This window comes from Myotis yumanensis, unplaced genomic scaffold (assembly GCF_028538775.1).
Source record: "Myotis yumanensis isolate MYYU_CA2020_CCGP unplaced genomic scaffold, mMyoYum1.0.hap1 SCAF_9, whole genome shotgun sequence".
Classification (NCBI taxonomy): domain Eukaryota; kingdom Metazoa; phylum Chordata; class Mammalia; order Chiroptera; family Vespertilionidae; genus Myotis; species Myotis yumanensis.
In genome coordinates, this window is record NW_027223760.1 from 74320737 (window position 1) to 74332975 (window position 12239).

Sequence of the window (12239 nt, forward strand, 5' to 3'; positions counted from 1 at the left end):
GGTCAGTACCTCTACATCCCATGTTGTTCAAGGGTCAAATGTAGTTCAATTTGAAACTGAAATTTCAAGAGAGAAAAAATATGCAGGTGTGCTATGGACACATGCAAAATAAACAGTTCACAAAGAAAGAACAGACTTCGCCCTCATATTTGCAATGAAGTTTCTCCTTTCCTTGTAACTGCTGTTTATTCTAATGGACATTCTTGTCAAATGGTATATAATAAAACATTTTCAAAATAAAAAGGTTAAAACTTGGTGGGAATCTCTGATTTCTGACTTGATAGCTATAGGATTAAAAAGACTTACGTAGAGAAAAGCTGAAGCAGTTAACGAAAGGGGAAAATGGAATTTTTTAACTATATTTTATTTCTAATGGATAGGACAGAATAAAAAATCTCATTAAATAAATGAAAAGTTACCAACTGTCTTTGACTCCTCCTGCCCATGTTTCAATAAGCACCTGGGACCATTTGCTTCTTTGCTTTATAGACACAGAGTAAAATACCTTTATGTCAGGAAATTGGCCCAGATAGGTATCCAGTGTCAGCAGGGACCCATCCACTAGTTTTTGATGGAAGTCTTCCCATAGCACATCACATTTCTGAAAAAAAAAAAAAAAAAAAAAAAAAAAAGAGGAATAAAGAGATAACTGAATACCTTTCACTAAACTTCCAAAAAATTCTGAAACTAAAAAATTAGATAACTAGCCCTGACCAGTGTGGCTCAGTGGATAGAGCGTCGGCCTGTGAACTCAGGGGTCCCAGGTTTGATTCTGGTCAAGGGCATGTACCTTGGTTGCAGGCACATCCCCGGTGGGGAGTGTGCAGGAGGCAGCTGGTCGATGTTTCTCTCTCATCGATGTTTCTAGCTCTCTATCCCTCTCCCTTCCTCTCTGTAAAAAATCAATAAAATATATTTTTTTAAAAAATTAGATAACTAATACGTCCCCAGATAGTAGATGCTAGAAAGAATGTGGATTGTTTAATAATACAATAAAATTTCTAGGCTGTTTGGCTACCAGTTCTAAATGACAATATAGATTATTTAAAGGTTTAGCTCATTAACAAATTTCTGATGCTGAATTATAAAGAATGTTGACCCCGACCAGCTCAGTGGTTGAGCATTGACCTATGAACCAGGAGGTCACGGTTCAATTCCCAGTCAGGGCACATGCCCACGGTGCAGGAGGCAGCCGATCAATGATTCTCTCTCAGCATTGATGCTTCTATCTCTCCCTCTCTCTTTCTCTCTAAAATCAATAAAAATATATTTAAAAAAAAGAATGTAGATCCCCACATTCTTCACAGGCGACCTTTGGGACTGTGAAGAATTTCACGTAGACTGCTTCCAAAGCCTTCCAGGAAATCAGAAACCACTTCAAACAAACAATAAACCATTGTCGAAGCTTCCACAGAGAGAAAAGAAAATTTACAGTCATAATGGAAAAGCACCTTCCAATTATGATAAAGACACAATGAATAGTCGGTATTATTATTATTCCTACTACGATTCCTATGTATAGGCATTGGGTTAAATCAGTGATTTTCAACCTGTTTCATCTTTGGCACACATAAATTACTAAAATTCTGTGGCACACCAAAAATATATATTTTTGCTGATCTGACAAAAATAGGTATAATTTTGATTCATTCACACAGGGTGGCTATTATTGTGTAGGCTGTTGTTAATTTTTTTGACAGTCTAAGGAATAAAAAGGTGAGTGCCTCTGACTAAATAGTCAGGTACTGCATGTTTTACAAATTCTTGCAGCACACCAGTTGAGGTACACCAACTGAAAATCACCGGGTTAAATACGTATGCATGTACACACATGTCATCTGATTCTCACAATAGCTTTATGAGGAAAGTCTTATTGTTGCCATTGCACAAAAGAGAATACTGAAGCCCAGAGATGTTACATACCTGTGTACGTACATGGTGCCTGTGAATGTACACGGTGTCTGTCCCCTCATGATTAAGGCTGAGAAGTGGTAAGAGGGGATCGGGGAACAGGCTGCGTGAGCAGCATTCTGCGGGAGACTCACAGAAGCCCCCCGAGGCCTCCTGTGTGGGGCCATCCTGGCTCTTACCTCACCAACCGTCTTCACATCTTCCCGCCCATACCAATCAGGCTCATAGACTTCGTGCAGCGACTCGGTGAGCTTCATCGAGGCTTCTTGCATGCCTGGTGTTGGAGAAAAACAACTCCCGTTAGATAGAAACAGGCGAGGAGTTTCTTCCTCCTTCCAAGTGAGAGAAAAATCTTTGTTGATCATTTAAGCAAAAATTGTGGAGTCACATCTGCTAATTGCATCTGTAATTATATCTTTGCTTGACGGTCTATAAGACTTATCTGATTACAGTGTGCATTTTCTGTTATTTACGTGATAATGACAGATATCGGGTCTTGACAATATGAACCGGGTGTCCTATTCTGAAAACAACAATAATAAAAACATGTCCTATTATGTGTGCTGTCACTTGCTAAACAGCATGGAACCATAAATGAATAGGACACCTAGAATACTTGTCCATAAAACTACAGACTCCTAAAAATGAAATTAATTTAAATGACTTTAAATACAAGAAATAAAGCATTTTTTTTAGAAGCAGATAGAAGCAAAACCAACACAATTTTAGGACATAACTGTTGAAACTGGTTTAAGTGGCCTAACAATTTTTAAAGGGGAAAAGAAAAGATTTTCTTTTTCCAATATTATTAAAATCTATATATACTGTTTTAAATCAGAACATTTTTAACTCTATGGGTCAGAATCCTCAGTAGAAAGACATGTGACTATTAATAATAAGAAAGACATAAAGTTTCCAGGTGCAACACGGTGATATAAATGATCACCAAACCTTTTCTACCCCTCCTTCAAAACAAGGTGAAGTGTAGGTTGCCATGGAGACAGCTCCAGCTGAGAACAAACAAGGGGCAATCTTTGGCTGCAGACTTGGTTGGAGAAGTGCCTCTCCGGCACCAGTTGGAAGGGGTCACCTGGCTGAGCTGGTTTCTTGGCCTTTGTCACTAGGGGATAGGAAAGGGGGCTGGACAGAGGGAGAGCAGAGGACGATCGAGTGCTGTCATTGGAAGCAAAAACACATCTCATAACTTAATGCCAGTGAATCAAAGATAGAAAAGTTTTTGTTAAACGGAAAGCTGCAGCTGTCTAGACTCAGCCCCATGCTGGTTGAATTTTAGGGAGTCCATCCTGGGTTCAATTGTGAGAGAAAAAACAGAAGAAGATGTCTGAAATGACAGAAGTGTGTCCTTGCACAGGATGTATAAAAGTCAACCTGTGATTTGGTAGTTCCTAGTGCTTTTTCACTCTCCGGGCACAGAACGCCCCCACTTTCCTTACCCTGAAAAGGTGACTCCTATTTGGTCTGTGCACATGACTGGCTGGAATGTGACCCAGGGCCACGCCTCGCTCCATGAAGCACATCACTGAGCATGGTGAAGGAGCCCTTTACCACTGGTGGAAACACCTTAACACGAGAGGAAGCCCAGGCAGGCAAGATGGGAAAAACAGTGCCGACTCCAGTTCCTGGGGACTCTGATGAATCGAGAGTCTTCAAGGTGTTGAGGAAAGCCAAAAATCATGCCAACAGCTGCATCGGTCCCCCAGCGCGTGAGGACGCTCTCTCTTGTACCTGTGGTCGTTGTGAGGTGGCAGCAAGAGGACCTCAAGTTTCCACACTCGCCCCTCCCTAAGTATAGGGTGTCCCAAAATTCACGCAAGATTTGAAATTCAATTCAATTGCAAGTCTTGCGTGAATTTTGGGACACCATATTACAAGCGTCTGTACTAACAACGTACCCCTGCAGTTCAGACCACAAGAGCCACTGGATGACCCCCTTCCATGTTTAGGTCTGCAAGTCTTCTGAAGTTTTTTCCTTATAAATAGCTGTTTAGATAGGTTATTCATGCCTTAGCAGGAAGAAAAGGAAATAATGGTATCAGAGGACAAATAACCTTTGTGGTAAAAATAAAACTGTGGATGTAAGCTTAAAATAAAATTCATATGACCTCACTCATTGAGGTTAAAAGCAAAATGTTGCAGTAAATATGTCTAGCAGCCAAAAATAACTACTAATTGCTGTGTGGCTCAGCATGATGGACAATTTGGAAAGAATCTGTTTTGACATAGAAATTGTTTCTAGAACACTCTATACAAAGTACTGGATGGATGTGCAAGTGAACAAGACACACGCCTTGCTCTTAAGGAGCATAGAGACTGACAGGGAGATTTCAGGGACTCAGAATTTACTCTGCTGACAGATATAAGAGGAAAAAAGCTAAAACCTGTTTCCTTTAATCCAATTTGGTGGCATTAAAGCAGAATAGACGCTATGTGACATTTAATAATATCTAATAGCTAACATTTTCTTAAAAGATTTGTGATTTTCGTAGAAGAATTCTGTTTTACTATGAGATAGGGACCACTTCCCTCGCTTCAGAATTTTGGACTTTCTCCAAGGCATTTATTGTAACAATCTCTATTTACATTTGCAACCAAATCTGTGAGTCTCTCTTTATCATCAAAGATATGTTGCATAGATTACACTGCTACCTGAATCCTCTTTGCTTAAGCTGCCTAAGGGTATATGTTTTAGTTAAAAACAATTATCAGGTAAAATGATAACCAAAAACAGCTATAAACCACCAATAGAAGTTTTACCCATTGTTTAGAAAAGAGTTGTTTAAGACAACAGGGGTTGCCTCAGGTAAAAGGAAATGTTTAGAGCAGCGGTTCTCAACCTTCCTAATGCCGCGACCCTTTAATACAGCTTCTCATGTTGTGGTGACCCCCAACCATAAAATTATTTTCATTGCTACTTCATAATTGTAATGTTGCTACTGTTATGAATCGTAATGTAAATATCTGATATGCAGGATGTATTTTCATTGTTACAAATTGAACATAATTAAAGCATAGTGATTAATCACAAAAACAATATGTAATTATATATGTGTTTTCTGATAGTCTTAGGCGACCCCTGTGAAAGGGTCATTCGACCCTCCCAAAGGGGTCTCGACCCACAGGTTGAGAACCACTGACTTAGAGAAAGATGTTATGTGTTCATTATCCCTGTGTCTGGCCTCCTCCCCTCCCCATATGCCAGTGACTCCTCACTTCAGATCCCCACTTGGATGTCTTACCAGTACCTCTAACTTTCCTGTCAAAACCTGCTTCTCCTCCTCTTCCCCATCCTCATGAATATTGCCCAGTGGTCCCAGTTAGAAAACTGGAAGACCTCTTCCATGCATCCTCCCACACTGAACTTGGTGAGACAAGCCAATTCTGCCTGATTCTCAGATGAAGTCCCTTCCTTCCAGGCCCACTGCCACAGCCCTCAAAAGGCACCCATCATCTATTACTTAGATGAGATAAAATAATTCACGCAAACGGTTGAGCAAGTACCTAACACACTGCAAACAGTCAAATGCCAGCCTTCATAAAAACTACTTTTGGAGGCAGTATGGCATAGTAATTAAGATTATTATTTGCAATCAATTGGCCTTTATTAAAATCTTGGTTCCATCATACACCATCTGTGCAATCTTAGGCAAATTACCTAGCTAGCCTAAATCTCGTTTCTCCAAAGCATACATTACTGAGCAATAATAGGACTTGCCACAGGTTGCAGTGAGAATCACAAAAATTAAACAGTTAAAGCTTATGTCAGTGCGTCACACATAAGAGCTCAATAAATATTGGCTCTTATTCTTATTGTGCTAGACTTCTACGTTTCCTTGGAGTTTCATTTCCTCTAGCCTGAATTCCAAACAACCACAACAATTATTTTTCTAAAATGCTAATCTGATCACATCACTCATTCCCTTTCCTGTAATAATGTAATGACACTCTTTCCTCCTACTGGCAGAATAAACTCCCGATATAATGTAATGCATTAGCACCTCTTTGTATATATGCTGCCTACCTTTCCACGTCTCATGCAGCTGTTTCCTGCTTGCCCCTCACTGATCTACTTGTTCCCTAAAGAGCCCATGCTCCCTTCTGCTTCCAGAGCTTTTGTACATGATGCTCCTTCTAATACCAACCTCTTTCTTTGGTATATCTTACAACCCGATGACCAGGTATGTTCTCTTTCTTGGTCCATTCAAGTGGAAGTTCCTAGGAAAGACAATTCCTGACCTGGCATCCTGTCCCTTACGTAGTAGAGTGGGGCTCTGCCCTCTGTTGTGATGGCACATATGTGGACAGAGCTGACTCCATTTTGAAAAACTGAGTCCATCTTGAATCTAATACACCAGCTTAATTTTTGAGGGATGAGCCCTAACCTTTGACCCCTGAGTAGACTCTGGAATATGTACAGTGGTTTCGGGCTAGTCACAGAATTTCCATTACTCCTTCCTCTGGGGCAAGGAGCCTCATTGTTATTTACCTCATTAGTTCACCCTAACCACACACACTCCTTTCCTAGTACCTAGCCCCATCTCAAGGCAGAATAAGAGGGTGGGCTAGAGAAGATGAAAGTTGCAGAACTAGGAATGTCCTGCCACCACCCAGGACTTATTTCAGTAAGTAAGTTCCCTATCAAATTCTCTAAATCGACAAGCTGGACTTGTCTGCCTGGTTCTTGGGTCTCTTGGCTCCTTCAGCATCTGGGTGCCACTTGGCACACGCAGCCTTTTCACAGAACAGCACACAATGCTTACTTCTGTTAAAATGCGTATTATGATGCACATCTGCCTTTTTGTTTATTCAACTTTCTCCCCATCTCTCCTGCAGGCTCCCCAACAGCAGGCTGTGTCTTGTTCATCTCTCATCTCCATCCCCTAGAACAGTGTCAGGCCCATAAGTGAGGCTCAATGTGATGGTTGCTGCTAAAATGAATGAGAGCATAAGATCTACCTTAAAAGGCCCAAGAATGCCACGTAAGATTAGTGATGATGAGTAGAGCTTGACCGAATTTCACAGAATCCCAGGGGTAGAGATTTGGGGGCTTCTAAGAGCAAGTGGAGGACTTTACAAATGAGAGACTCAGTGATTTTCCCAAGATGGTTCCATTGGTATGTCTTATAACCTGATGGTATACCTTATAACCTCTCCAGGGCCCGATCCCGTTCCTCTCTAATCCTGCCTGCAGTATTAGGTGGCTAGATTTCTTTCTGTGAAAACAGAAAAATTGGCCATGAAAGCACTTTGAAAATGCAAATTGTGATCTACTTATCACAGAACCCTCATCTTTTAGTGTGTTCCCCAAACCCCACAATGTGCTCCAAGAAATTCTAACTCTGTAAGATTTTGAAAAGAAAAAAGTATCCCACAGTCAAACAACTGGGAAATGCCTCCTACTCCATTAGGCCCTCTGGCAATTGCGTTGATATATTAAGGGTTCTGATAAACTCTGTGGTAACCTGTTTAAAAATTCATTTTAGCCAATCTTGGTCAAAGTCATGTACACCCGAGTCTCTTTTGTGGAGTACCATTTGTTAACATCATCCAGACAGTGAAAGGCGATGGGGGGGGGGGGGGGGGGGGAGGCGGGGGCGGGGGGACAGAGAAGTCTTTTCTCCCTCTTCTGGAGCCGTGGCCATTAGCAGTGGAGTGAAAGGTTGCTTTGATGATCCGCCCAGTGTCTCTCTGAGCTCACCCTTGACTAAGGGACTTTCCTTCTAGACAACATTAAGGAAAAGAATTCTGCCAGTCTTCTTAAACAGCATTCTCCACAAAGTGGTAAACTAGACCAAAATATATACATTTTGAGGAAGAGATCCAATTCACTCAATCAACAAATGTTTCCACCTTTTATAAAACCAGCTAACAGAAAAAAAATTCTGTGTTTGAAATATTATCTAACTAATCCTAAACCAATAATTAAAGAAATTCATAGAGTTCCTCCTATTTTCTGACTGGACTATTCTAATAATAACAGTTGAGGTTAATTATTAAGTGCCGTTAATCATGAAGCTTGTAAGTGTGTGGGAGTAAAATTCTCTGAGCTTTACTTCTTTGCAAATGTAAACCAAGGCTAATGTCAGCCTTGGCTGGGTGGCTCAGTTAGTTGAAGCATCATGTCATGCGCTAAAGGGTTGCAGGTTCAATTCCCAGTCAAGGGCATTACCTGGCTTGCAGGTTTGATACCCAGTGTGTGCGAGGCAACCAGTCAGTGTGTCTCTCCCAAGTTGATGTTGATGTCTCTCTCTATCTTTCTCTCTCTATCTCTCCCTCCCCTTCTCTGCCCCCTCTTCCTCCCTCCCTTCCACTTTCTCTAAAAATCAATGGAAAAAATATCCTTGGGTGAGGATTAATTAAAAAAAAAAAAAGACTTTTGCCAAACTGCTCTCCTGAAAGGGGTCTGCTCCCTACAACTTTGCTGATGCTAGGTATTATGTTTTCATTTTTATTCAATGTCTTTAAACATTAGGAAGAAAAATAAAATCACCTTCCTTTCGGTTTTATTTATACATCTATAATTCTTTCAACTCATCTTCATTTAGTTTACTTACTGAGCTCTTTATATTTTGGCTCATTTTCATTAAGTGTGTTGCCTAAATAATTTTTTAAACATACATATATCAGTTTTATATACTTATAAGGTTAAATTTCTCAGTCTTTCCCTTTATGTTTTTTGTCTTTGGGTTACCATGGTAAAAACCTTGTCACCCAAGACTAGAGACTAAGTCTATTTTATTTTATTTATTTTATCTTATTTTATTATTTTAGAATACCTCTTTGTACATGTATTTAAATTTCAACTATATTTGGAGTTAAAAAGGAGGGATAGAGTATGAGGATGGGAACCTCACTTTTTTCTGAGTGTTTACCCAGTTTATTTAAGACCCCTTGTGAGACAATCCATTCTCTCCCCACTAATCTCAAAATCTGCCTTGTGATCTAGCACACCCGTGGGTACACTAGGATCTGACCCCGTGCTGGGAGCTGGATGACACATGGCAGAAAGCAATGGAACCCTCATCCCTAATGCTCTCTCCTCCCTCCACCACTGGCCTCATTTCTTTGCTTCTTATGGCTGAAGCAGAAACCAATGCCAGCGCCTCTCTGTCTCCATACCAGGGGTGGGCAAACTTTTTGACTCGAGGGCCACAATGGGTTCTTATTTTTTTTTTAAATATATTTTATTGATTTTTTACAGAGAGGACGGGAGAGAGATAGATAGTTAGAAACATCGATGGGAGAGAAACATCGATCAGCTGCCTCCTGCACATCTCCCACTGGGGATGTGCCCGCAACCCAGGTACATGCCCTTGACCGGAATCGAACCTGGGACCTTTCAGTCCGCAGGCCGATGCTCTATCCACTGAGCCAAACCGGTTTCGGCCACAATGGGTTCTTAAACTGGACTGGAGGGCCGGAACAAAAGCATGGATGGAGTGTTTGTGTGAACTAATATAAATTCAAAGTAAACATCATTACATAAAAGGGTACAGTCTTTTTTTTTTTAGTTTTATTCATTTCAAACGGGCCGGATCCGGCCCGCAGGCCGTAGTTTGCCCACGGCTGCTCCATACAGTGGCAGGGGTACAGGTGTGGCTGGTCTCCCTAATCACAGACAGTCCAGGGCTGTGACTCCTGATAATTCTCCACTCCTGTCTCTGCCACGATTCTTGCCCCTTTCAACTAGGGTAGCGGTCGCCAACCGGTGGTCCGTAGACCACTGGTGGTCTGTGAGGTCTGAAAGGTTGGTGACAGCTGAACTAGAGGGCTAAAGTGTGACTCTGTGAGTGTACTCCTGGGACAGTGGTTGGCCAACTGTGGCTTGCGAGCCACATGCGGCTCGTTGGCCCCTTGAGTGTGGCTCTTCCACAAAATACCGACTTCTGAGCATGGGGCCACGAAGTTTCAATCGCACTGCATGTGCGCGCCCGCACGTGGTATTTTGTGGAAGGGCCACACTCAAGGGGCCAAAGAGCCACATGTGGCTTGCGAGCCGCAGTTTGCCAACCACTGTCCTGGGACATGCTCTCGCTCAGGATATAAACCAGCTGCAGCTTTTCTTAAACAAGCTCTCGAGCTCACTCTCACAACTCTTCCTAGAAATCTCTGGCATGTGGGAGGCACTTATTTCTAGTTTCCAGCATCAGGGCAGGCATATAGAGTGTCCCCAAATATGTATACACACACTTTGAATAATTATAAAGGCAGTGTTTCTTAAAATACATTTCAGTTTCAGAACTGAGCTATCAGCTGTGAAAGTGTGTATACATTTTGGGGGACACCCTGTGTTTTTTTTCTTTGTATATTCTGATGATCACTCCAGTGGGGATTTGGGAGTGGGTGGATTGGAACACCTGTGATCAAGTGCCATCTTGCCAGAAAGCCAAATGGTGGTGTAATTAACACTCAATCTTGCCACTCGTGAATTCCAAGAACAACCTGTGCTTGTAACATTCCGTAAACAACGCACACACGTTACCTTTGATAGCTGCTAAGTATCCTCGGAGTTCCCGCTGAAGTCTGGTACCCTCGGCCTGAAAAACACACAAAGAGATGCTGAGCAGTTTGTCTGTATTCTGCACTGGAACATGTACAAAGCAGTAAGTGTCAGAATTATTATTGCCAGAGGCTCATTCTTGAAGGAACATAAATATGTAGAGCCCAGCTGCTGTGGCCCAGGGGTTGAGCGTCGACCCAGGAACCAAGAGGTCTCTGGTTCCATTGCCGGTCAGGGAACATGCCAGAGTTGCAGGCTCGATCCCCAGTAGGGGGCATGCAGAAGGCAGCCAATGGATGATGTTTCTCTCTTATGGATGTTTCCATCTCTCTATTCTTATTCCTTCCTTTCTCTCTCTTAAACTCAATAAAACCATATTAAAAATATGTGGACACAGATTAAACAGGATGCCTATAAGTCTAGATATTTACAAATATTTCATTCAGTTTAAAAGAAAAGGACAAAGCAAGCACAATTTTTCTAAGAATGGAAACTGTGGCCCACCATAAGGTTCTTACATATTCAAGAGCTAGCAAGTCTCTAAGTTTTGACACATGGTTATAACAGTTGGAAACTGATCGCCACTATCCAATATGGTAGCCACTAGCTACATGTGGCTGTTCAGTGCTTGCAACATGACTAGTCTGAATGGAGATGCATTATAAGTGTAAAATCCACACCTGATTTTAGGGACTTTATACAAAAAAGTCATTAATATGTTTTATATTAATTGTTTGTTAAAACAATATTTTGGATACACTGAGTTAAACAATTGGGTTATTAAAATTAATTTCACCTGTTTCTTTTAACTTTTTAAAATGTGGACACTAGAACAATTTAAATTACCTATGTGGTTTGCATTATATTTCTTTTGGACATAATCAGAATAGAGAAATTGGTAAAATGTAAATTTTGACATATGAATCTTAGTTTTGTTTTGGATTACCCTTAGAAACTCTGAGACTCTGAGATTAGGATTAGATTGCAAGTAGTTGAATATGGAGTTAACCCAGGAAATGCCAACAGGGGCATGGAGAAGTGAAGAGGGGAGGGAAGAGAGCCATCACAGGTGCATAACAAGCAAGTTACCCCGGTGGCCTTAGTCCCACTGGGGAACTCTGGAGACAGTGTCAAACCCTGTAGATATCCTCAGTGAGGGGCAAAGAAGCTTGGGCATTTATCCATCAGCTCCTGACAGTCATTGGTTGAGAATTGCTCCTGGGACATGATTCCCCCAACATGTCCACACAAGGGCAGAGAGGTCTCCAGTTACCAGAAAAAATCCTCAGGCAAAAAGTTTCCCTTGCTGGCAGTTGCAACTAGATCTAGTGGGCTCAGAAAAGGTAGGTGCTGGGGCATATGTCTGGCATCCACAGTGTGTGCTTTCACTACACCTGAAAATTTAAAAGTATATGTACTTTAATTGCATAATTATTTAACAAAATTGCAGAGAGCTAGCATACTGAATGACTCCACCTTGATAATTAATAATACAGCATCTATATTATAACTCTAACTTGATTGTTAATAATATAGTTAATAACATAGCAACTCTATTAGTCATAAATAAATAAAGAATTATTTGTTAGTATTTACCAAAAAGCAGGGAGGGATGAAGGGAAAATACCTACTTCCTTCAGTGAATTATAATCTAGTAGGGGAAGTAAAATATCTAAATAGAAAACTACAAGTAGATTACATTTAGCTCTGCAACAGCCATGCAAAATGTTTAGAGGACAAAGCAAAGAAAAATATTCATCAAATTTAAAGATAGTGATTAATACAAAGAAACTCTGAAAAGAAGTGTTTA

The 12239-nt window shown here is 41.0% G+C and overlaps 1 protein-coding gene across 2 annotated transcripts in view; it reads right to left on the reverse strand.

The window, feature by feature from the left end:
- Nucleotides 1-12239, reverse strand: part of AMPH (amphiphysin) — a 143421-nt gene that overhangs the window by 55017 nt on the left and 76165 nt on the right. For both annotated transcript variants that reach the window (XM_070424726.1, XM_070424725.1), the window contains exons 3-5: nucleotides 10412-10466; nucleotides 2091-2185; nucleotides 506-601 (exon numbers count right to left, since the gene is read on the reverse strand). In XM_070424726.1, the coding sequence (XP_070280827.1) occupies nucleotides 506-601; nucleotides 2091-2185; nucleotides 10412-10466 (246 nt within the window). The remainder of the gene's footprint in view (nucleotides 1-505; nucleotides 602-2090; nucleotides 2186-10411; nucleotides 10467-12239) is intronic.